Raw genomic sequence first — 27,554 nt, 5'->3', positions numbered from 1 at the left:
ATATTTACAGAAATATATTACCAAATCAAGTTTCTTACATTATATAAGCACACAGAAATTTACAATGGACCTCAAAATTATTTCAAATTTAAACTCTAAAAATCGTTAACATCAGGCCACAGCTGGCTACAAAATCATTCTTCCCTCTTCTTGTCCTCCCATCCCTCCCCTCAAAAACCAGAATTAACTGCTGCTGTATTCTGAGTATTCTAAAAATAAATGTCTTATAATAACTAATAAAAAAAATTAATATACACAGCCAGAAATAATTTGGGAAACATGAGAATGGCCCCTAGTAATTTAGAAAATTAAAAGAGTAAAAGTTCAAAGAAAGGGATTCAGCATTTGTCTGAAGGAAGACAGCCTAAGCGGCACTAAGTAAACTGCAGTTTGGGGTAAGCATTATTAACACTTAAGTCAGCAGTTATTAAAAGTAAAATTCTGAACAGTTTTTATTTTCCAAAGTCCCATTTTGGACTAGTAATGTTACTTTCATAAAGAGGAAAAAACTCTCAGTAATATTATGATTTAGAAAGTGTTGCACTGGTCCCACTGAAATTACAGAAAATATTTTTATTAAGTAATAACTGGATCAAGATGATAAATTAAATACAACTTCTAGCCTCCCTTACCAACCCAAATCCACAGGTACAACAGGAAAAACAGATGTAGACACATGCATATAAGATTTTTAAAATTAATTAATTAATTAATTTTTTAGCTGCGTTGGATCTTCGTTGCTGTGTGTGGGCTTTCTCTAGTTGCAGCGAGCGGGGGCTATGCTTCTTTGTGGTGCGTGGGCTTCTCATTGTGGTGGCTTCTCTTGTTGCAGAGCACGGGCTCTAGGTGCGTGGGCTTCAGTAGTTGTGGCACTCAGGCTCAGTAGTTGTGGCTCACAAGCTCTAGAGCGCAGGCTCAGTAGTTGTGGCGCACGGGCTTCGTTGCTCCGTGGCATGTGGGATCTTCCCAGACCAGGGCCCAAACCCGTGTCCCCTGCATTGGCAGGCGGATTCTTAATCACTGCGCCACCAGAGAAGCCCTGCATATAAGATTAAAGGAGGAAAAAGCAGCCTCCTTTAATGCATGATGGCATATGCAGGAACTGTTTCAAAATGCAGCGAATTCAGGTGGTAGATATGGGCAGCAGGAGAGAGCGCCCTGGCCAACCAAAAGGATGGGTGGTTGGACAGAACGCTTACAAAGCTGTAACAATCTATCTGTCTCCTATCTGTCACTTCAGCATCATCTTATAACACTCTCCTACTTACTGGCCTTTTTTTGTTTCCTGGAACAGGTCTCCACCTATGAATGTCACCATTACATACAAATCCTTCCCTGACCACCCTATATAAAGTAATTCCTTAGTCTTCCTATCATAGCCCTTTATTCATTTGTTTAGGATCTATCTTCCCCCACTAGAATGTGAGCTCCACAAAAACAGAGATCTTGACTTATTCACTGCTCAGCAGATATTCACTGAATGGACGAGTGAACTGGTTGGGGCACCTTCCCACCTCATCTCCACAATGAACAAAAGACAGCAGAGGTGTCTGCTCCCAAATAAGAGTGGTAAGGAGGAAAATGTTTATTGCCAAGAAAAAGGTCAGTAATGTACGGAAGAGACAAGATCCAGGAGTAAGGGGAGGCCCTGCTACCTTTGAAGACTAGCTACTGGACCTCCCTCTGGGCAGCATTAAAGACAAGTTGCAATACCCAAGGCCAGGAAGCATGTCCCACGCTTTTCCCACAATTACTGGAGTAAGGCTATAGTAATTATATATAGCATTTACAAACGAACAAACAGGGAATCTTATGAGGGAAAAAGAAAAACTGAGTACACAACGAAGAATCACCAACACTTTTGGGAAATCAGCACTTTAAGAAAACACTAAACTCAACAAACAGAATACCCAAGGAAACAGCATTAATAACACAGAATAAGACTTTAATATGTTGAAAGAGATGTGTGAATATACTATATCCATAAGAAAAAGAATGAACTATAGTTACTAGAAATTAAAAATACAATCCTTGACATAAAAAAATAGCTGAATAGGAGATTATAAACAGCTTAAAAGTTGAGACATTCTCCCAGTACAAAAAGCAAAAGGACAAAGAGATGGAAAGCATGAAATGAGGGACTTCCCTGGTGGTGCAGTGGTTAAGAATCTGCCTGCCAATGGAGGGAACACAGGTTCAATTCCTGGTCCAGGAAGATGCCACATGCCGCGGAGCAACTAAGCCCGTGCGCCAGAACTACGGAGCCTACGCTCTAGAGCCCGCATGCCACAACTACTGAAGCCTGCGTACCTAGAGCCCATGCTCCACAACAACAGAAGCCACCACAATGAGAAGCCCGCACACTGCAACAAAGAATAGCCCCCACTCGCAGCAACTAGAGAAAGCCCACGCACAGCAATGAAGACCACATGCAGCCAAAAATTTTTTTAAAAAGCGTGAAATGAAAAGTTAATAGATAAGAAAAATAGGAAATGAAGAAATAAAACTGTCTCTATTCACAGATGATAAGATCTTATATACTGATATTATATAGAAAATCCACCAAAAGCTATCACAGCTAATAAAAAAACTCAGCGAAGTTGAAGGATACAACATCAACAATCAAAAATCAATCGTATTTCTATACACTAGCAATGAAAAATCTGAAAAGGAAATTAAGAAAACAATTTCATTTATAATAACAACAAAGAATAAAGTAACAAACAGTGCTGGAACAACTGGATAGCCACATGCAAAAGAATGAAGCTGGACCTTTATCTCACACCATACACAAAAATTAACTCAAAATGATCCTACCATCTGTACTTAAGTGTGAAGCAAAATAAAGATATTTCTGGACATTAAAAATATAAAAACAAATTGGTCACCCATGCAACATATTTAAAAATATGACTCATAGAAGCATTTCAGGGGGGAAACAAAAAGGAATTCTAGGACACCAGAAACAGTGGCAGGTAATAAGTTTGATCTAGATGTAGCAATGGACACTTGAAACAAATAAAAGAATCCATTTAACCTTGACACTTGGAAGAGTCTCTTGAGCAACAAAGTTTAAATGACAGAGAATTACATTTCATTTTTTTATGGTTCTAATCACATTATGTGATTATCAGATAACACAAATAATCATAATATAAATGCTATTTACTGATTTTCAGTTCTTCCAATCAACCTACAGACAAAGCACAACCGATAATGAAAAAAATGTAGATGTTATAAACTTTGCCAATGTTAAAAAGTAATTTAAGTAATAAAAATTGGGAGGTGTATGGGGAAGAAAAGTAGAGGAAAGGGAAAATATAATTTCTCTACCCTTCATAGAAGTGAGTAAAAATTTATTGTATAAAATTACTAAATCAAAAAACGATAAGTATATTATTTATAAGTTATTAATAGCAATGACCACAAGAATTAAAACCAGGAACTTAATATTGTTTGGGTAGTGGGAGTGTTAACACAACAATTCCTTTTAATTTTCTATCCTTCTGAATTTCTTTTGCGTTTATGCATTAATTGCATAATTTTAAATTACTAGTTTACCAAAAAAATAAGTACTTAAATTATATTTACTCAAAGGAATATTATGCTGTTGTTTAAAAAAGTTAGGTGAGGGGACTTCCCTGGTGGTCCAGTGGTTAAGAATCCGCCTTCCAATGCAGGGGATGCAGGTTCGATCCCTGGTTGGGGAACTAAGATCCCACACGCCGCGGGGCAACTAAGCCCGTGCGCCGCAACTACCAAGCCTGTGCGTTATAGAGCCCAAGAGCTACAACTAGAGAGAAGCCTGCGCACTGCAACTAAGACCCAATGCAGCCAAATAAATAAATAAATATATTTTTAAAAAAGTTAGGTGAGGTGGAACTATGTATACTGACATGGATAGATGTCCATAAGTGGGAAAAAAATTTAGAACAGCACATGTATGTAAGGAAGTATGTGTATATATAGTATGTATCTGTGTCTTTGTAAATAGATATAATACATATAAAGAAGTGCTATATAAATACTTGTATATTAGTGAAAACCATGTCTGGAAAGATTTATCAACAGTTGTGTCTATAGGTTTAGAAGTGGGGTGGATCCCCACTTCCAAGGTGCTGGGGCATCCTATTGTCTCTGCTTGCAAAACCTATCCAGAATCCACCCAATTGTCACCATCTTCTCTGCCGGCATCCTGGCCCAAGCCACCACCATCTCTTCCCTGGTCAACTGTGATAACCTCCTACCAGGCTCCCTCTTTCCACTTCCCACTAACTAGTCCCCCTACTTCTACTTGCCCTACCAGCGTACTCTCAACATACTCTGCCTCAAACCCCCAAATGGCTCACAATGACTCCCATCTCATCCAGAGTAAAAAGCCAAAGTCCTTCCAGTGGCCATCGGGGCCCTGAAGGATCTCGCCCCTGTTGACGCTGACCTTTCCGCCCTCCCCTCTCCCCCTCCCTGATTCATCTCCAATCACCCTGGCCTCTTTGCTTCCTTCAAACACACCAGATATGTGTCCACATTGGGGCCTTTGCTGCAGCTGTTCCCTCACCTCTTCAAGTCTTCACTAAAATGTCACCTTCTCATTGAGGCTCCCCTAATCACCTAGCTCATCTCAAGCTCTCCCCATCGCCCCTTGCACTCCCACTCCCCTTGACCTGACTCTGCCTTTTCCCCCTTAACATTTAGCACTTTCTAACATACAACAGTCGCCCCTCCAGGAGCCCTCACAGATACCGAAATCCACATATTTGCAGGTTTCTCTTCCGCAGACAGCCGACTGTACATCATTTTGGTGTTGGTTGTATTTATTGTTTTGCTATCTCCTCACTTCTAGAATTGTCATCTCCACGAGGGCAGGGACCCTGGCCTGTGCAGCTCACTGCTGTCTCTCCAGTGCCTCTAGGCACTTGGCCCAGAGCTGCTCTTCTTCTCCCACCTGACCGCCTCTTGGAGACACGAGCCGTTCAGGGAACCTGATCAGAGAAGGACTAGAGCTGACGTGAGCCTCAAGCGTTGCCAGGCAACAATCCAACAGGCCAAGGCTACAGGGAGGGTTAAACTCATAAGGGAGCCCCCGATAAGTTCAAGTTCAGAAGAAACGGAGCTAGAAGGAACTGTCCCCAAGCTCATGGAGGGTAAGTGAGCAAGAAGTTGCCTAAATGATGGTATGACTATGAGTAAGGAGACAAAGAAGAAGGAGGAGAAGGAGAGGGAGAGGGAAGGGAAGGAGAAGGAGGAGAACGAGAAGAAGAATCAGTAAAGACTCTTTACCCTTTTAAGATGTGGATCAATTCCTTGAGGCTCTCAGCTCTCATGTTGTGGTCTTTGGGACTCCTTCATACTCTTAAAACTTGTTGAGGACCCCCAAAGGCCTTTGTTTATGTGGCTGTATCTGTTGATAAATCCCGGGGTAGTCAGCCTCCAGGATAGCCCCCAGTGATCCTTACCTCCCAGCATTCATGGCCCTGTGTGTTGACTCAGGGCTGGTCTATGTGCAGACAGAAAATGGCAGAAGTGAGGATGTGTGATTTCAGAGGTTAGGCCTTAAAAGGGACTACAGGTTTCTACTTGGTCTCTTCCACTGTCCACGCTAGAGAAAGCCGGTCACCATATTCTGCGTTCACTGGGAGAGACCTACGCGAAGAGGAACTGAGGCCCCTCTCAGGAGCCAGCACAGCTGGCCAGGCTTGTGAGCAGCCACCTTGGAAGCAGATGTTCCAGCCCTAGTCAAGCCTTAAGGCTACAACCTCCTGAGAGACCCTGAGCCAGAACAGCCCAGGCAAGCCACTCCTGAACTCCTCATCCACAGCAACTCTGAGGGGTAACAAGTGATGATTGTGTGTGTTTTTTTAAAAATTTATTTTATTGAAGTATAGTTGATTTACAATGTTGTATTTAATTTCTGCTGTACAGCAAAGTGATTCACTGATACACATATACACATTCTTTTTCATATTCTTTTCCATTACGGTTTATCACAGGATGTTGAATATAGTTCCCTGTGCTATACAGTAGGACCTTGCTGTTTATCCATTCTATATATATATATATATATATATATATATATATATATATATATATGCTATATATAGCATTGTATCTGCTAATCCCAAACTCCCAATCCATCCCTCTCCCGCCCCTCCTTCCTCTTGGGAACCATCTTCGTCTGTTCTCTATGTCTGTGGGTCTGTTTCTGTTTCGTAGATAAGTTCATTTGTATCATATTTTAGATTCCACATATAAATGATATCATGTGGCAAAAAAAAAAAAAGAAGTGGGGTGGATTTTACTTTATATACATGCATATACTACTTATATAATAATAACAGTAATAAAGAGATACAGTGATAAATATTTAAAAATATGTCTATGATATACTGTAAAATTAAAAAATTAAGTTGTAGACCAATATGTTTATAGCACAATACTATTTTTGTGAACAAGAAGTTGTAGGTTTGTAAGTAGATCTGTGTAAGCTTAAGTCAAGAAGGATTAGTACCATATAGTGGATAAGCACCAGATAGTGGTTATACCTATGAGTTGAAGGAACAGAAGAGAAATTAAATTCCTACATTACATAAGTTAAAAAAAACAAGTCATGAGGTTATGGGGTTTTTAAATTTTTCTTTTAAAATATTTTTTTCAAATAAATAAAAACCCACAAACAAGATTAAATTAAAACCATAATATTTTTTAAAATGAAACTAACAGGCATTTTTAAGTGGAAATCTAAAAGCAAGTTCTTCCTACCCACTAAAACAATCTATAAGTCAGTCCTGTTCTGTCATTAATACAGAAAGAAACATTGCTCACAAGTTCCTAGCTAATTCACCAGAGGGCTCTCTCACCAAGAAAGTTCTACCGTCTCTATTAAGTTCTGGGCCCCTGCAGCCTAAGCTATGGCCTTCTTAAATACCTGTGACCTCAGAATCTTGTGACATAGATCATTTCATTTCAAAGGACAGAACTTTAGAAAAGAAGGCATTTCTTTAAAAGCATAGGATAAGGAATTGGTTAGCAAGAATGATACTTACATGTAAACATAATTCGCTGGGTATAGAAGTTATCACATTCAGGTCCCTTTTGAACACTGATATGTTAGCAGGCTGACTCACAGTCACATTGGACAGAATCTTAGAGCCTGTCTGCTGAAAATTAGGGGACTGTGCAGGACTATCTTGAACTCCACAGTGACTGATGCCTATGACTTCTGGCACTGGACATGAGACTGTGTCTTCAGCAGAGGAAGAAAACGGAGAGTCTATGCTTTGGGTATCCTTCTGACTCTCAGGATAGATGCTAGATATGCTATGCTCCTGATAGAGCAAATTTCTTAATTTTTCATCCAGAGTTTTAATTCGGTTGTCTGCAAACTCCATTTTTGGAGGTCCTTCCCCATCTGATTCCACGACAGTAGAGGACAGAAGGCTAGTTGGTTCAAGGCCAGAGGTCTGAGTGGGAATGACCATCTTAGGAGAACTTGCTTCCATGATCACTGCGGTTTCTCCTTCTTGGGAAATAAACTCTGCATCTGTAGTTGGCTGCTGCACTGGTAAGGACTGAGGCTTTTGATCAGACATAAATGCCAGGGTTGTAAGAGAGTTAGGAGCAATCTGAGTTGACTCACCAGGAACTGCCTGACTGGCAGCTTGGTGACCTGGATACACAGGTAGGAATATGCCTGCTTGGCTGGTGAGTCCCTCACATTCAAGTGGAACTGCACGAACTGAAGTAGCCGTATGACTGGAACTACTAGCAACTGGTGCCATTATCTGCTTGTCATCTTCCACTTGATAAAGTATAGCTGGCAGCTTAGTTTCTACACTGGCATATTCAGAAATCTTACCATCAACTACATCCTTGTGTTCTGATGTGGAGGTGTAAAGTGCACGCTGGCATGGATTATTTTCTAGAGTGAGCAGAGTGTCCTGTGATATTTCCTTATTACTTATGTTTCTTGGACCTGGAACAATAACAAAGAATGGCTAAGCATGTATTGGTAAGTACAAAGCATGGACTAGTACTCAAACTCAAAAGGGACAGGAGGAGCAAGGGGCAAATTAGAACCTATGTGAAAGTACTCTTGTAAATAAGACTCAAAATACACAGAATTCAACCTAACAAGGAGAAAAACCTTTTCCTTTTTTTTCATAAATTTTAAAATTTAAATGGCTTAAGTTACCTCCTAACATTAACATCTTCAAAAATGCTTATGAAAATTCTCATAAGCATAAAATACCCATGAAAACAAGTTAAAGATACAGTATATATTTTGCATCCCCATCTTCCAGGTCTGGATAAAGGTGGCAGAGAACAAACACTTACTAGAAAGCAGATTTAGCCCAGGAACTGTAGACATGGACTGCTGAAGAGAAGGAAGAGATTGAGCCTCACGGTTTCTTATTGTCTGATTGATACAAAATCGCCATCGACCAACTGGGGATGACTGAGGAGCAGATTCATCTGTAGAAAGAACTGGCAAAAATTAATATGCTAAGCAATTGTCAATATGTTTACCTATTGACTAAGGAAACCAGGTTAAAACACCAATTTGTCTTTTATCTCCATTTCCAATGGCACTAGGATATGTGTAACTTATAAGACCAGACCTCCCAACCCTGACTGACAAATACTCTAACAACTAAGCACAAGATATCTTTAGAGAAGGATTTTGGATTCTACGGAAACAAACATTGTATCAATAGCAATTAAAAGCAGGGCACTTTTGGGAAAAAAACAAAAAGCACTTTTTCCAATAAAACCTACATCTTCTGTTCTGTATCCTGATTATGGTGATGCTTACACAAATCTATAAGAGGACTAAAATTTACAGAACCCTACACCAAAAGAAAAAAAAGTCTATTTTACTGGATGACAACTTAAAAGATAAAGTAAAATAAGCCCCTACATCTGTACACCTACTTTGTTAACTTATTCAAAAAAGTTATTCTCTTTTAAACTTTACCCTACTTTGCCAGTCAGAAATATACTCAGGGACTTCCCTAGTGGCACAGCGGTTAAGAATCTGCCTGCCAATGCAGGGGACACGGGTTCGAGCCCTGGTCCGGGAAGATCCCACATGCCGCGGAGCTACTGAGCCCGTGTGCCACAACGACTGAGCCTGTGTACCACAATTACTGAAGCCTGCACGCCTCGAGCCTGTGCTCCGCAACAAGAGAAGCCACAACAGTGAGAAGCCCGTGCACCGCAACAAAGAGCAGACCCCACTCACTGCAACTAGAGAAAGCCCGCACGCAACAATGAAGACCCAACACAGCCATAAATAAATAAATAAAAAGAAATCTACTCAAGACTCCTGCTAATGAGAAAAAGAAGACAGAGGAGAACCCTGACATCCTAACACAAACTACATTTGAGGGTAATGGTATCTGGTTCCATGACTCCCACACCACCTGTTGCTTCTTCATGCTGTTATAATTCCTTCAGATGTCCTCATTCGTCTGTGGCTCTTCTCCCCCTCCCAGACACTCTAAATATACCCATGACCAGAGCTGAGAAGAATGGAGAGATAAGGTTATGAGAAAAGAAAATAGAAGACCCCATTTTTAGTCCCTGGCAGTTTATCTGGTATCTGATTTGCAAAAACTTATCAGTGATCAGAGCAGGTAGAAGCATATCATTGGTGGAATGAAATCAAGATACTAATGCTATTAAAACATGAGGCAAACTTAGAACATAATGATTTTAGCTAAGAAACTTGTTGTCCATCTCATATAGGGGAAAAAAAAAACTTAACCAGTTAAGTTCAAACAATAAAGCCATTAAAGGTCAGCAGTACTGTGACTGCTTCTCTGGTAACATACCATGCAACAACTCAGAAATAAATTAATCAGGTAAAGAACCAATACTTGGAGGAAATCGGGAGAATGGTTTTACTTCTCACTCTTTACTTCTTATTTCTGGGCTATAAAGTCCTTTCAAAGTGTGGGAAAACCTACATTAACAATTTATCAAATTCCTTTATTGGCTAACATCTTTCCCAAGGTGTGTACATTAAAAGTTTCCAAATGTCTTGCTTCAAAAGCCAAATGGTAAATTTTATTAAGTATACTTACTGCTGGTTTGAGTGGATGCAGAATTTATCTGTACTTGTTCAGATGATCCTGTCTGAATTAAAAATGAATAGATAAATAAAGAAGTTCCTGATACATATCCGAGAAGACCTATTTGCTAAGCAATTGCTCTTACGTGGCTACTGCTGGATTCCACAGTAATAGAGTCAACTCCAACGGCTCTTTCTGCAGCAGAGTGGACATGAAGGATCTCCTGGGCTTGACCTACGATAGCCCTCAATTCTTCTACAAATTTTTCTTTTTCACTTTCCAGGACAAAGTTATCTTCCACCTATCCAAAAGTAAAAGTAATTCTATTCACAAGAATGAATTTAGTTTCTTCAAAATTATAATATGGTGACTACCATAAAGAAAAATAAATTAGGTATTTAGATCTAAATGCCACAACAGAATTAACAAAGACCAGCAATAAAATGCCACATAATACATTAAATTATTCTATTTTGAGACCACTGACATTTGTCAGATTGGCACTACCTACCAGAAGCCAGCATTTTAAAAAAATCTGGCATTCTATAAATTGATTGCCATTTGAAGAACATAACTGAGGTAATGTTTACGTTTAAAACTAGGATGTCCAAACGCAAAAGCTTTTAAATAAAAAAAAATCACAAAATGAAGCATCTCTAAAGATGATAAAGAATGGCCTAGAGACAGTTCAGAAAATACTACATTAAATAAGAGGCAGACTGACAAAATTATTAACTTTTAAAATGCTAAATTCTGCTTGGCCAGGAATGTATATACAAAGAAAACTGGCAGAAACAAAAGCATTATATACTCTTCATGCCACCCTAGCTCATCCCCATTAAAAAAAAAGAGGAGGGGAATAGTAACTTAAGCCTAACAATTCAAAGAAAATACAAAAACTAAATGAAATGAACATTACTTGAACACCTATATGTAAGATGTTATATCAGTAGCTAATACATTAGAATTACCTGGGGAACTTTACAAACTATTAATGCTTAGGCCTCATCTCCAAAAATTCTGATTTAATTAGGGACCCAGGCAACAGAATTGTTTTTGTTTTAGTTTTTGTTTGGGGTTTTTTTTTTTTTTTTGGCTGTGCCACGTGGCTTGCAGGATCTTAGCTCCCCGACCAGGGATTGAACCCGGACAACGGCAGTGAAAGCACCGAGTCCTAACCACTGGACCACCAGGGAATTCCCAACAGAATTGTTTTTAAAAAGCTCTTCCAGTGATTTTGGCATGCAGCTAGGGATAAGAACCACTGACCTAGATCCTCTCTTAATGAAACTCCCTCATATTTTACACATAAATATACAGAAACCAGAGGAGGTATAGTGACTTACTCTTGATCATAACCAATTTAGCTCCGTACAAATTTTAAAAACTAGCAGTACCCTAAAAAAAGATGGCTCTGAATAAACGGGGGGAGAGTTAGAGAGGAAAAAGAGACAGAATGCTGAAGGGAAAATAATTTGGTTTTACTGTACTTACCATATAGTCTGCAATATCCTCTGGTGCATCACCATCAACATCAAACTTGAAGGTGACCATCTTGTTATTGTGTGTCTCCAGTTGACACTCCACCATGTTGTCTCCAGAAGTTGACACCTGGGCACAAACATGTCACTAGTTTAAGAGTCAGTCATTGTCTTCTCTTTGTAAATGGTGCAGGAAACATTTGGATGAGCTCACATACAATATATGAAAAAAAATGGTTTAAACTGTTCAGAATCTAAAAAGATTGTTTTCCCCTTGATGAAATACTGTCTAAACAACCATTGTATGACAAATCTAAGGCTCAAATTATTCAGCAAAAAATAAGTTAGAAATGTGAACCTGTGGGAAAGAAAAGGAACATTTTTATGAAAAGGCAAAAAAAAAAAGTTACAACGGTCACTATAGCTATCTGCAATGCAAAGATCTAAATCTGGTCATTCATTTCCAAAATTCTCCCACAAATTGACCCTTTAAGCTAAAGAAAATGCACTGCTAATGGAAATGTAAACTGGTCCAAACTTTATGGACAGCAACCTAGAAATACGTATTTAGAAACTTTAAAAAAATCTTCATACCCTTTGACCCACTAATTCTACTTCTAGGAATCTATCATAAGGAAATAATCAGGTATATATACAAAGATTTGTGTTCAAGAGTGTTTGCTGCAGAGTTTCATAATACTCTATACTCACCTCCACAGCAACATCGCCCCTCCCTGACCCCCCAGACCTCAACATGCACTCTTAACCAAATCATATTTATACACTGACCTGAAGGACAGTAAGCTGAAATTTAGTCCCCTTTTCTGATCTAGGACAGGAAGCTCTTCTCTGTTTGATCCGATCTTGTTTGCCATTTCCACTTGGGTTATCAGGGGTATTGGTGTTTTCCTTCACAGCTGCCACATCATTATTCAAACTATTATTTTTAAAAAAAACAAAAGCAATTCCAATTCAATTTCTCAGAGAAGACATTATTCCATGATTCTCAAAGTCCAATATTTAACCCAAATCAGAGTTAACATCTGAAATTCCTTTGTGGATAGAATCATTCCATCTTGATGGTAAAATTCTAAGAAAAACCCTCAATTATAAAATCATAAATAATGTTTAAATAAAATATATAAGTAGTACAATATCTGTCAAAAAGTTATGACTGCACAACTCTGCAAATATACTAAATGCCATTGAATTGTACACTTTAAATGGGTGAAAATCTAATGGTATGTGAATTATATCTCAATAAAGCTGTTTTTAAAAGTTATGAAACACTGAGATTATATTGTATGTATTAGGCAAACATCTCACAGTAGTGGGAGTGAAAGAAAAACACTGCTAGTGATGGACCTCTGTGGAACCTTTTATCAGGGGATGTTCCTGATCAATTTTATTTTGTTTGTTTTGGGGTTTTTCTTATTAATATGTTCAAATAAAACTTCGAAAAACCAATTCTCACTCAAAATATAGATGTTTATGTAACAAACTCAACAGGGGATACATGAGGTGTGGAAGACAGGAATAGTGCAGGAAACAGAAAAAGAAATGAAAATGAGATAAAGAAAATGTAGTATGTATATACAATGGAATATTATTCTGCCATAAAAAAGAATGAAATCTCGCCATTTGTAACAACATAGATGGAACTTGAGGGCATTATGCTAAGTAAAGTAAGTCAGAAAGAGAAAGACAAATACCATATGATCTCACTTATATGTGCAATCTAAAAAAACAAAAAATCTCCCAAGCTCATAGATACAGAGAACAGATTGGTGGTTGCCAGAGGCAGGTGTGGGGGGAGGGGGTAGAAAGTGGGTGAAATGGGTGAAGGGAGTCGAAAGGTACAAACTACCAGTTATAAAATAAATAAGTCATGTAATGTACAACATGGCAACTATAGTTAATAATGCTGTATTGCATATTTCAAAGTTGCTAAGAGAGTAGATTTTAAAAGTTCTCATCACAAGAAAAAAAATTTTGTAACTATGTATGGTGATGGATGTTTAAACTAGACTTATTGTGGTGATCATTTCATAATATATACAAATGTTGAATCACTCTATTATACATCCAAAACTAATATAAGGGTATACATGAGTTTTACCTCAATAGAATGAAAGGAAGGAAGGAAGGAAGGAAGGAAGAGGGAAGGAGGGAGGGACGGAGGGAAGAAGAAAAAATACACCATAATTTTGGTTAAAAAAAAACTGAAAATGAATGATGTGAAAATGATTCAACATGATTAATTCTAACTAGTTATATTTTGCAGGTTCAAGTCAATATGATTATGACAGGGCAGACTAACTTTCAGCTGATCTGTGTCAAAGGTATTTTTCAGCTTTTTCTTTAATAAATTTGAAGATATTTCAATAAATAACAAAAATTCCAATAAATACATTTGAAACTTAAATGAGATCTGTAAGCAGCAGATATTTTTTAAATTAATTTTTAGGTTAAGTCCTTTCTCCTAAAAACTACTCAGGAAGTATCTATATAAAGATATGCAATAAAAAATAAAACTAACTCCTAAAATTTTTTCTATGTCCCTGTGAAAAAGAATTTTCATAAATACAAGTAGAGGAAGAAAATACATTAATACTGCTCTTAGTTTTTTAATAGACAGAGAAATAGCAGTAATAAATAACACCTTCAGAGGATAAAAGGGACATAATTCTAGTCAATGCAGCTGTATTATTCACTTTGCAAAGTTATCTTAAAACACTAGTATGATCTTTATTAACATAAAAAAGTAATGATGATCCATATGATCTTTATTAACATAAAAAAGTAAAAATAATATCTACTATTTTTATTGAACATACACACAAATACTAGAACACAGAAACTTCTTCAGTCAAGAAACACTAAGTACCTAATGAATGCAATACTTCAACATACCCTCATCGCTTTCATGGTATTAATTTAAAGATACTCACCTTCGAACTAAATCCGGTTTTAGAAGAGTTGCTGGTTGTTCAGCTCCAACTGCTTGGGATACAGGCTGTAAATAGCACAGAAATAAAACTTATTACGATAACAGCAAACTTTAAGCTGAAGGTGCAATTTGCTATTATTGCAGAAAACGTGTTTGTTACATTTCATACTTTGGTTACCACACAAACCAGGTAAAATGTCTACATTACTGAACGTCTATATCAATCCTATTATTGATGTTACTACCAAAGATAAAGAAAAATAAAATGTAGCAGTATTGATATTCATCAAGACTTTTTCATTAAAAAAGACAGCATTGTTTTTTATACTTTTGTTTGTGTTATTTTTCAATGGCTTCCAGTCCTGATTGTAAAACTACTAATAAAAGGAAGAGTTGCTGCCATTCCAGAAACAGATAAATCAATGATTCAAGCTTTAACGTATTGTATGGTCTCTCTCTCTCATTCCCTTTTCACTAAACTACTGCCAACAATTCCTTTGAGCTGTTAGTATCCAGCAGCTGCAATACTGGCATCTAGCAGAAAAGTTTATAAAGGCAAATGCCAACCCTGCTGGAAAATAATGTTAAACATTTATCTAATCCATCCTATGCATTGCCGCTGGTGACAGTATAGTGACTTTAAAATGCAAATCTACCAAAATCAATCACTTATCTACCTAGTTTAAACCCTCTATGATGGCCCCTCATCTTCTATAAGGTTAAGTTCCTTTGGATGGCAAATAAAGTCCTCAATGAACTGGTCCCTGCCTCATTCTCTAGCTCTTCTCTTCTTGAAGCCACAATGAACTCTAGCTCCTCTGAATGAGTTGGGCTTTTTCATATACAGTGACTCTACTTATATTCCTTCATCTCCCTGGACTATTTCAACTACTCCTTAGTCCTGTCCATTTAGCAAATATCTGAATGGAACTCCTGTATACAAGAAGGCTCTATTACAATGGGCTCCAGAAAGACCAGCAAAATCACCTTGGAGTCTCTTTAAAAAACACATATACCTTATCTCATATCTTGGTTTCTAAACTAAAAGGGATAAAGGTTCCTTGGAGAAATGGCTGATTCCAGCACTGGGGCAAGGAAAATATAAGATGAGCCTGGATCATCTTGCTATCCCCCAAAGTAAAGAACTGCTCAAAGAACGATGGGAACATATCAAAAGCACACTTGAGCCACCTTGAAGGGGTTCCCACTACCCAAATATGGAACAATTGGGCATGAAAATAAATAATGAGTAACAGAATATAATGTATTTAATAAAATAAAATAATCCAAGAGTTCATACTGATACAAACAAAAGAAAGCTCTTACAATACAAAGCCAAATAAATATAAGGAATGACAAAGTTAGAAAATCATCAATGGATGATAAAACTAGTGGGTGAAAGTTGGATGAGGAACAAGATATCTACATAGTTTCAAAATATCTCCCCACAAATCACTTATTCATTACAAAAGCAAAACATGGTCACTTTACAGTGGAAGAACTTGGCAGCCTCCACCTTAACCAAGTAATCAAATTTAACCTCAGCAATATTGGGAGAAACTGACATTACATGGCTCCTAATATGATACAATGCACAAAGGTTACAACATTGTTTGCATGGTATTCCTGACAAAAATGCATGATCTGAATGTGGGGAAAAAAAGGAAACTTCAAACACACTCAAATTGAAGGGCATTCTATTCGGTTTGCCAAAAGGTTCGATTGGTATTTCCGTAAGATAGCTCTAGTAGCACTTAGTTGTCTTTAACTTCATTTGAAACAATTTTCTTAGATTGTATGTGACAGGTGTCATATCAGCCCACATTAAAAAAAAGACTTACCAAAACTGGTGAATTTTTGTGTAGCCATTTTAATATTGAAGATGGAAGAAAAAATGCAACATTTTCCGCATATTATGCTTTATTATTTCGAGAAAGGTTAAAGCATAACTGAAACGCAAAAAAAGAATTGTGTAGTGTATGGAGAAGGTGCTGTGACTGATCAAATGTGTCAAAAGTGGTTTGCGAAGTTTCGTGATGGAGATTTCTTGCTGGACAATGCTCCACAGTTGGGTAGACCAGTTGAAGTTGACAGCCATCAAATCGAGACATTCATTGAGAAAAATCAACATTATACCATGCGGGAGATAGCCGGACATACTCAAAATATCCAAATCAAGCATTGAAAATCATTTGCACCAGCTTGGTTATGTGAATTGCTTTGATGTTTGGGTTCCACATAAGTTAGGCAAAAAAAACCCTTCTTGACCATATTTCCTCATGCGATTCCCTACTGAAACGTAATGAAAACGTTCCGTTTTTAAAACAAAGTGTGGGGCTTCCCTGGTGGCGCAGTGGTTAAGAATCCGCCTGCCAATGCAGGGGATACGGGTTCAAGCCCTGGTCCGGGAAGATCCCACATGCCGTGGAGCAGTGACACCCGTGCATCACAGCTACTGAGCCTGCGCTCTAGAGCCTGCGACCCACAACTACTAAGCCCGCATGCCACAACTACTGAAGCCTGTGCGCCTAGAGCCCGTGCTCCGCAACAAGAGAAGCCACCGCAATGAGAAGCCCGTGCACCGCAACAAAGAGTAGACCCCACTCTCCGCAACTAGAGAAAGCCCGTGCACAGCAACGAAGACCCAACGCAGCCAAAAAAATAAAAGAAAATAAAGAAAATAAATAAAGAAAATTTTAAAAAAAAGTGTGACAGGAGATGAAAAGTGGATACTGTACAATAATGTGGAACGGAAGAGATCTTGGGCCAAGTGAAATGAACCACCACCAACCACACCTAAGGCTGGTCTTCATCCAAAGAAGGTGATGTTGTGTATATGGTGGGGTTGGGAGTCCTGTATTATGAGCTCCTTCTGGAAAACCAAATGATTAATTCCAACAAGTACTGCTCCCAATTAGACCAACTGAAAGCAGCACTCGACGAAAAGTGTCTGGAATTAGTCAACAGAAAACGCATAATCTTCCATCAGGATAACGCAAGACCACATGTTTCTTTGATGACCAGGCAAAACCTGTTACAGCTTGGCTGGGAAGTTCTGATTCATCCGCCATATTCACCAGACATTGCACCTTCAGATTTCCATTTATTTCGGTCTTTACAAAATTCTCTTAATGGAAAAAATTTCCATTCCCTGGAAGACTGTAAAAGGCACCTGGAAGAGTTCTTTGCTCAAAAAGATAAAAAGTTTTGGGAAGATGGAATTATGGAGTTGCCTGAAAAATGGCAGAAGGTATTGGAACAAAAGAGTGAATACGTTGGTCAATAAAGTTCTTGGTGAAAATGAAAAATGTGTCTTTTATTTTTACTTAAAAACCGAAGGCACTTTTTGGCCAACCCAATACAAAATAACCGACCTTTATTCTTAAAAAATATCAATGCTATAAAAGACAAATGAAGGCTGAGGAACTGTTCCAGATTAAAGGAGATAAAAGAGACAAACAGTACAAGGCAATGCACGATCTTCAATTAGATCCTGGATCAAGGGGGGGAAACTGCCATAAAGGACATTACTTGGACAACTGGTGAAATATTAATGTGGACAACAGGTTAAATAATAGTATTACAGTCATGTTAAATTCCCTGAATTTGGTCATTGTATTGTGGTTAAGAAAATATCCTTGTTCTTATAGCAATGATATATTTAAGGGTAAAAGGACATTATGTCTGCAACCAGCTCTATATATCAGAGGGAAAATCATGTGTGGATGAATGGATGGATGGATGGATGGATGGACCGACCAACTGACCAACAGATCAATGGACTGTCATCCTCTAATGTCTTTTATCATATCCTTCTTTATCATATATGTTTAATGCCTGACTTTAAGGACTCTGAATGATTCATCTTTGTATTCTCAGTGCCTCTTAGCACAGTGCCTGGAACATTTTAGGCTTCCAATAAATGTTTGAAGGTACTGATAGAAAGAAATAAGAAAGAAAACAATGATATAAAAAAGGCTGTGCCATACACATGTTTGTGATCCCATATTACTAACCCTGGACATCAATCCTAAGGAAATAATACAAAGGAAGAAAAAAGTACATAGTATAAAGTTTGTTTCATAGTAAATGTTCAATAAATGGTAGCTAACTCTGTTTTTATTGTGGTATTATGCACAGTAAAAACTGGCATCAAGTTGTTGTCCAGGAATAGAGAAAGAGGTAAACATGAATACTTATTTCACTACTGTGTGGCCACTGAAAACTAGAATTGTGAAGTCCAAGTAAAAGCAGGGAAAATTACTTAACAATGAATGAAAAAAGCAAAAAACAAAACTGTACATATAATTACAAACACTTATGCATATGACAAAAGCTTGGAATATAATAACAAATATCATAATCACTACCATGTTAAGAAAATAGCATTCTTTGGTGATTTTTCCCCCATTTTACTACTTTTTATAATGTCACTACTTACATTTGATTATTTAAAACTTTCAAAGGATAGCAAATACTAAGCGTAGAGGAAAATAGGCACTTTCATAAACCACTGGGATTTATGGGATTGTAAACTGCTTAGACCTTTCTGAAGGGTAATTTGACAATATGTATCAAGTTTTTAAAAGGTCTAGCAATTTTATTTCTAGAAATCTATCCCAAGGAAATAATTAAGAGTGCATAGAAAGATTTAGCTACAAAAATGTTCCTCACGACATGGAATATAATTACAAACAGCAAAAAAATAGTCACTTGTTTCCTTTATCTGCTCCATTAAATAAATAATGGTACATCCATACTACAGGATATTATGCAGCCCTTTAAAAATGTGCTTAAACATATAAGATGTTACAAGTGAAAAAAGATTATAAAAGAGTATATATACATTATGGTTACATTAAAATTGCATGTATGCATAAGCATATAAAATGGTCGGGAAGAATATACACCTGGTGTTAAGCAAGCTTAACTATATTCATCTTGCTTTGGTAATAAGAAAAAAATTAATTCAACTTTGTACAGATTTATCAACCCTGAAATCTGATAATCTCAGTGCAGGTCCCCATTATTTCAATGCACAACTTTATAGTTATTTTAGACAAAGGTAAGAATGAAACATTTCACTAAATTTGAAAAACATCTACAAATATCCCAGCATCTATTTGCAAATATTAATTTTGAAACTCCTAGAAATATTATGACAGAACTTGGTTTGAAGCTGGCATATAAAAAATGCAGATGAACCAACTATTAGCCATGATTCTGAGGACCAACAGAAAGTAGCATTAATAATCCTGTTAATAATTATAAGTGGTTATAAAATATAATTCCAGATTGTTGCCATAGTAACTATCTTTTGTTTACTTTGCCTCCAGATTTATGCATCAAGACACCATGGCACTGCTCCATCTTGCTGGGACTCACCATAATTTTTTTAAGTTTCTTTAAGACAAACATTTGTTAAAGTTGGATACATTTTGTTGAATCTTGTGTGTACAAAAAAAAAAGAAATCTCTTTGCCAAAGTATTTGCTCTCAATGTTTAAACAGTGATTATGTTAAAGAGCTAATTATCTAATCTATAATTAGAAGCTAGTCTAATTTGTCCAGGAAAAAAACCTCAGTATGAACTGACCAGGTTAGAGGGGGAAGGGGAAGGCAGGAAATGGTATATTATGCTCATTTCTCCCCAACCCTCACCTTCAAATCCAAATGAAAGACAGGTACCAATCCCTTTTCCTAATGAGACCTTGATATCTGGATATCTGAGACCTTGATAACTAGCTAGCAAAGTTCAATAAAACTAAACTAAAACTAAAGTACCTATAACTCACTTGCAGAATGAGGACAAGGCCAAAATGAGAAGCAAAACTAGGCCTGAATTCCATGGGCCACACCATTCTCTCCTCTCTATCTTGGCATTTAAAAATGCTGTCTTGAACTTGTTTCTTTTCTTTTCTTTTTTTTAACATCTTTATTGGAGTATAATTGCTTTACAATGGTGTGTTAGTTTCTGTTGTATAACAAAGTGATTGAACTTGTTTCTTGATCTTTCTCACCCATGATACTGTGAGCTCTTTGAGGGAAGAGACTGTATCTGTAAGATTTATCACAATATCCCCGATGCCTAACCAATACCTGAAATAGGAACAGCTGCTCAATAATGCCTTTCACTATTATAATGTTCTCATTTTATTATTGTTTTTATTTTTATTATAGCAACAAAACAACCACTATTTATTGAGCATTTATTAAATGCTAAGCACTTTATATACATTATTTAACTAAATTCAACCCTTATGACAACTCTAAGCAGTAGGTATTATTACTTTCATTTTACCAATGAGGAAGCTGAGGCTATAAGTGATGGAGGCAAAAATTGAAAGAAAGAAAATGAATGAATAGACAAATGACTCCAAAGAATACTGAAGAGCAGAGACCCCTTGTGCATACCACAGAAGCCTTTCTGTTAGTTCCTAACCCTTCTCTCTCCTTTACTTACTTCACTATTACTTGCCCTCCTCCCATCAGTGGTTCTTAGCCCTTGGATGCACTTTATAATCTTAAGGGAAGCAAAGGAAGAGGGGAGGAAAAAGGGGAAAAAAGAAAACAGAAGGAAAGAAAATGCAAGCTCAAGCACATTCCAGAAATTCTTACTCGGTTATTCTGGAGTGAAGGAGAGCAGTAAAAGTGGGAAGTATTTTAAAACATTTTATAAACTGCCTTATTGTATTACTGACACTATAAAACATGTCTCTCCCACGAAGTGCTTTTAACAACCATTATTTCTTGAGCACTTATTACACAGCAGGCACTTCTCACGTGTACCTCATCTACTCCTAAAAAGCCTACAAAATAGGCATTTTTTCTGACATTATGAAAAATTTCCAACATACAGAAAAGCTGAATAATTGTTCAGTGAAAACCTACACATCCACCACCCACAGTCTATTGCATTTTATTATATTTGCATTATCACATGTATATCCATCAATCCATCTTATTTTTTATGCATTTCAAAGTAAGTTGCAAATGCAAGAGAGGCATTTTAAAACTTCGTTTTACAGATAAAAAGAACCTAAACTAAAAGAAATTAAATAACTTGCCTCAAATCACACAATAAATAATTCAAAGAGCCAGAGATCAAATTCAGGTCTAACTGAAGACATAAAGTAGCTCAAGCCTATATGTATGTTGTATATACCTGTTTAACAGTGAAATTTTTGCTTATTTAATTAAAGAAAATTATCACTGTGTATGATGCCCACTTCCATATTTTTATATTTATAAAGAACCCTGCACCTATAAAGTCATTGCTTATCTAAGCCCAATTTTTGGCCAAGCCAAGATTCCGAATAATGAAATTTACCCTAAGAAATAACTGATCTACACACAGCACAGTTCCTTGGATAAACTCACAAAATGACACCCAGGCTATTAAACAGGCAGGAATAAAAAAAGATGAAAACACACCAGCACCACAAAGGCTTACAGACAAGAGTAACAGAAACTAGGAAGAAGTTTCATTAATTACAAGGCATGTAGAACTGGACTGAAGAAAACATTACCCAGGTTTCACTCCCGGACCTCTCTAGAGATCACCTCATGAAAGGGAACCTAACTCAAAGGAGACTTATACTTCATACTTTCCCCCTGATATCTGCTGTTAGTTGAGTTATCGAGAATCTGTATCAACCAGCAAATTGATCATGCACTACTCTTGTCTCAGCCTCTCCAAGCTTTCTACCGCTATTTGGAGAGAGCAACTAACATTGTTTTTTGTTTGTTTGTTTATTTGTTTTAATGGTAGGAGTGAGAATGCATATTGGAGATAAAAAGGAGGAGACTAACTGAGCCATCTGGCTTTCTAGGAGGAAGAGTCCTCACAAGTAAAGCCAACTCAGCAAGGATACAGAAAGGAAAAATTTTGGTATCCATACATGTTGGAGAATGTAGTCTTTAACATATTTGATTATTACAAGCATTAGAGAACTCATTATGGGGGTAAAAGTAAACCACACCTCAGCACAGAGGAACTACAATAGATCAATACCTACTAATACACAGAAAGTGTACATCTCCTTGTCCTCAAGCTATAGATCTGTGAAAGGATTTAATTATCACTCAAGAGGACAACAGAATTCAAAGAAAATCTACATGAAGTCAGAGGGTTGGGCAGGGAAGTCCAGATCCTATAGAGCTTTCAGGCCACTAAGTACAGTATTATGACTTTTACTGTGAGTGAGATGGCAATGCGAGGTTTGGGGTAGGGTTCAGATATGATCTGACTTGCATTTTTTGAAAGTATCACTCTGCTTCCTATAATGAGAAAAAGGGTATAAAAGAGCAAAAGCAGAAGGAAGAACAACAGTTAGAAGTCTAATGCAATGATTCAAGAAAGAAATTAGACTAGCATGATTATCATTATGCTAGTGATTATGGTGGAGGTGGTGAGAAGTAGTCAGGTTGTAGATGTATTTTAAAGGAAAAGACAAAAGACTCTCTGATGATTTGAAGTCAGATATGAGAAAAAGAGAGGAATAAAATATGACCACAGATATATGGCTTGAGTAACAAGAAAGGCAGAGTTCCTATTTGCTGAGATGAAGACAACTGTGGAAAGCACAGGCTTCGGGTGGTGGTGGGAGGGGAGCGCCAAAAAAAAGTGTTTAATTTTTGACATATTAAATTTGAAATGCCTATTATACAATAAAGTGGAGATGTTGGGTGTATACTGGAGAAACATAGCAAAAAAATTTTTTTTTTCCTAGAACACTAAGTCAAAAGCAAAATGGGCTGGAGGTATCAGTATGAAATACACACACACACACACGCATGCACGCACACACTCTAATCTGTCCACTGAGAACCCTAGAAGCTATGACTCCCACGTACCATCAAACACACCCAACATCCAAATTCTGGTTCCTAAATTACCTTCCTCACTAAAAGGAATCAGGGCCCCATGGAGAAATAACTGATTCCAGGGCTAGGGAAGGGAAAGCACAAAATGAGCCTGGAATATCTTGCTATGCCAGAAAGTAAAGAAGTGCTCAAAGAATAATGGGGATATGACAAAAATACACAAGAGCCACCCTGAATGGGCCCCCATTAACCAAATCTGGGGCACCTTAACCATCAAAATAAATAATGATAATATTATATCACACACTATTAAATAAAATAAAGCCTCATGAATCCATACTGACATGAACAAATGACTGAATGACTGAATGAGTAAAGGAAGGAGAAAGGCCAACTAATAAATATAAGGAGGAATGATGAACTTAGAAAATCATCAACAGACACTAAAACTAATGGGTGAAAGTTTTGATGAGGAAAGGGATATTTACAGAGTCTCAAAATATCTCCTTACAAATAACTCGTAAATTATAAAGGAAAAAATGGCAACTTTATGGTGGAGAAACCTGGCAGGCCCTACTTAAAACAAGTAATAAAAGTTAACATCACAAATATTGGGATCACCAATATGCCTAATAAGATGTCCTAAGAAGAATACAATGTCACTTACATGGTATTCCTGCCAAAAATGCATGATTTGACTCTAACCATGAGGAAACTTTAGTCAAACCTAAAATGACAGGCATTCTATAAAAAAACTGGCCTCTGCATTTCAACACTGTAAAGAACAACAAAGCCTGAAGAACTGGTTGAGATTAAAGCAGACTAAAGAAAAAGATAAACAACTCAAAAAAAAAAAAAGAGTTGACTAGGCATACTTCACAAAAGAAGATATTTGAATCTCTAATAATTACATGAAAAGATGCTCAATATCATTACTTATCAGGGAAACACAAGTTAAAACCACAATATATACCACATCACATCCACCAGAACAGCTAAAATTTAAATGACACACAATACTAAGTGTTGATAAGGATGTGGAATAACTGGAACTCTCTAACATTGCTGCTGAGAATGCATTTTGGACCACTACTTTGGAAAACTGTCTGGCATTATTTAGTATAGCTAAACATACCTTTATCCTGTGACCCAGCAATCCCACTCCTAGGTACATACACAAGAGAAATGAATGCATGTGTCTAGAGGTGTGTCTACAAACATACAGGAGCATTCACAGTAGCTTTATTTTGTAAGAACCAAAAGCTAGAACAAATCTTTTTTTTTTTGAATTTTATTTTATTGTTTTATACAGCAGGTTCTTATTAGGTATCCATTTTATACATATTAGTATATATATGTCAATCCCAATCTTAATATACATCAACAGAATGGATAACTGAACTGTGGTATATTCTACAACTGAACAACTCATAGCAAAAAAAATGAAACGAACTACTGACACATGCAACAATGTGGATGAATGTCAGTGAACCTTCTAGGGAGCTGGAAACGCTCTATATCTTCATTTGCATTTCACAGAGGAATACATATGTAAAAACTCATCAAGCTGCACATTTAAGATTTGGATACTTCAATGTATATATGCCTTATATAATTCAATTTAAAAAACAGAAGTCTTTTAAAAAGCTGGTATGATCCAATTCTGATAAAATAAATACTAAAAAATGTGTATGCATAGAGAAATGTCTGAAAAATTTCAAAGGTTTTAATTTCTCAGAGGTGGGATAACAGGTAATTTTACTTTCTTTATACTTTTCTGTATTTTTCAAGAGTATTTATAAGAATAAAAGTTACTTTTGAAAAGCTATTTTCAGACTTCCCTGGTGGTCCAGTGGTTAAGAATCCACCTGCCAATGCAGGGGACACGGGTTCAATCCCTGGTCTGGGAAGATCCCACATGCTGCAGAGCAACTAAGCCTGTGTGCCACAACTACTGAGCCTGCGCTCTAGAGCCCGCACGCCACAACTACTGAAGCCCGCATGCCTAGAGCCCATGCTCCACAACAAGAGAAGACACCTTATTGAGAAGCCCATGCACAATAACAAAGAGTAGCCCCCGCTCACCACAACTAGTGAAAGCCCGTGCACAGCAATGAAGACCCAAAGCAGCCAAAAATAAATTTTAAAAAAATTTCAGAAAGTTATCAAAAAGGTGCTGGGTACAGCATTAGTCCTATAAAAATCCTAATACCATGAGTAAATGCTAATTGAGTACACTAAGGGGTTGAGACCTGTCCCCAGGCAACATATTGCTCATGGCTTCTCATTTATTGCACTTGCCACATAACTCACTCAAACCCTGGCAGAAATTCAGAGTAATTGAATCTGACACCTCCACACACCAGACAGTGGAAGTTCAAAAGGATTTCAATATCATAGTTAAAGGGAACAGAGACGCTCTCTCAAGAGGAGAGGAGTGAGTTGGCTGAATACATATAGGCTGGCTGTAATAATTCCTAGAACTTGAACCACCACTTTCATAAAAAGACCCCCACTGGTTAAAGTGCTTGCTTATGTGGATTCTATATATTAGGTGAAAAAGGCAGGCTACAAAATAGTATGTATGTGATATACATATGTATGTATAAACAAAGTTATATATGTATACATAGAAAAAAAGACAAATCTAGAGTCTCTACCACCAAATGTAAACAATAATTTATTTCTAGCTGGAGAGATAGTAGGTGATTTTCACTGTCTTCTTTATAACTTTATAGGCTTTATTTTAAACAGGTAAATAACACTTTCATAAATTTTTTAAACTTCTTTTAAAAATTTTGGAAACACATTTCAAAATACACATACCTGTATATTTACGTGGTTGAACCTAAGTTAATTTAAGCATCCATCCAACACACTTCGCATTATAGTCTTAAAAAGAGATAAATCCAACCACAACATGAGCTCAAGTATGAACATATACCATATAAGCTACAAATACTAGCCAAACACCATGCACTGTCAACCATATCAGATTAAATATACCCCCAGCAGATTTTAAATGCATCTGGCATTTGTCAAGTACATGTATGTTTTCCCCTACAAGTCTATGAGTTCTTCAGGGCAAGGACCATATTTTATCTCATTTTATATCCCCAGAGATGATAGTCATTAAAAGTTTGTTGATGAACTATGACTGACTATATACCAATCTCTTAAAAGCAACAGATCACCAGCTGCTAACTAAATCACATACAGAGAATGCCTAGGAGCTCAGACTGTCTCATTCCCAAAGAGAGAAGACACACACAGGGGATGGTAGGGTTGAGGAAAGAAAATGGGACGGCAAAGAAAAGCCCAACCATGTATCCAGAGTCCACAACCTAGGAAACCAGGATATAGTCTTGATATATGAACTCTCACAAAGACTGTGTACTCGTTGTCAGAAATGAGTAACGTTGACTTTGAGAGTCTAAACGACAAAAACACTTATTTCTCCTACAGAAATAAACGTGAACCAAAAGAGTCAAGAATTTAGATGAAAGTGCTTAAAACTATAAGAGTCTATGAAATACTATTTCTAATTAACTACAAAAGACATCCCTCTACATTCAAACCAGGCTGGAAAAGTCCAATACAAAAAACAAACCATAAAAAGGGATCTGAGTCCTAAATAAATTTTTTTTAATTTATTTATTTATGTTTGGCTGCATTGGGTCTTTGTTGCTGTGCGCGGGCTTTTCTCTAGTTGCGGCAAGCAGGGGCTACTCTTCGTTGCAGCGCACGGGCTTCTCATTGCAGTGGCTTCTCTTGTTGCAGAGCACGGGCTCTAGGCGCACGGGTGTGTGGGCTCTACAGCACAGGCTCAGTAGTTGTGGCGCATGGGCTTAGTTGCCCCGTGGCATGTGGGATCTTCCCAGACCAGGGCTCTAACCCGTGTCTCCTGCATTGGCAGGCGGATTCTTTTTTTTTTTTCCTTTTTTGTTTTAATTTACTTTATTTTTGGCTGCATTGGGTCTTTGTTGCTGCGTGCAGGCTTTTCTCTAGTTGTGGCAAGCGGGGGCTACTCTTCGTTGCGGTATGCGGGCTTCTCACTGCAGTGGCTTCTCTTGTTGCAAAGCACAGGCTCCAGGCGCACGGGCTTCAGTAGTTGTGGTGCACAGGCTCAGTAGTTGTGGCTCGCGGGCTCTAGAGCGCAGGCTCAGTAGTTGTGGCGCATGGGCTTAGTTGCTCCACGGCATGTGGGATCTTCCTGGACCAGGTC

At 37.4% G+C, this 27,554-nt stretch overlaps 1 protein-coding gene across 1 annotated transcript in view; it reads right to left on the bottom strand.

Moving 5' to 3' along the window:
- WNK3 (WNK lysine deficient protein kinase 3) overlaps window positions 1-27,554 on the bottom strand; it is a 156,960-nt gene that overhangs the window by 69,910 nt on the left and 59,496 nt on the right. Inside the window, exons 11-17 of the mRNA XM_057538051.1 lie at window positions 14,506-14,570; window positions 12,344-12,491; window positions 11,568-11,684; window positions 10,219-10,374; window positions 10,086-10,137; window positions 8,335-8,472; window positions 7,044-7,972 (exon numbers count right to left, since the gene is read on the bottom strand). Coding sequence (XP_057394034.1) covers window positions 7,044-7,972; window positions 8,335-8,472; window positions 10,086-10,137; window positions 10,219-10,374; window positions 11,568-11,684; window positions 12,344-12,491; window positions 14,506-14,570 — 1,605 coding nt within the window. The remainder of the gene's footprint in view (window positions 1-7,043; window positions 7,973-8,334; window positions 8,473-10,085; window positions 10,138-10,218; window positions 10,375-11,567; window positions 11,685-12,343; window positions 12,492-14,505; window positions 14,571-27,554) is intronic.

This window comes from Balaenoptera acutorostrata, chromosome X (assembly GCF_949987535.1).
Source record: "Balaenoptera acutorostrata chromosome X, mBalAcu1.1, whole genome shotgun sequence".
Taxonomy (NCBI): domain Eukaryota; kingdom Metazoa; phylum Chordata; class Mammalia; order Artiodactyla; family Balaenopteridae; genus Balaenoptera; species Balaenoptera acutorostrata.
This window is presented reverse-complemented; position numbering and strand designations above follow the sequence as displayed.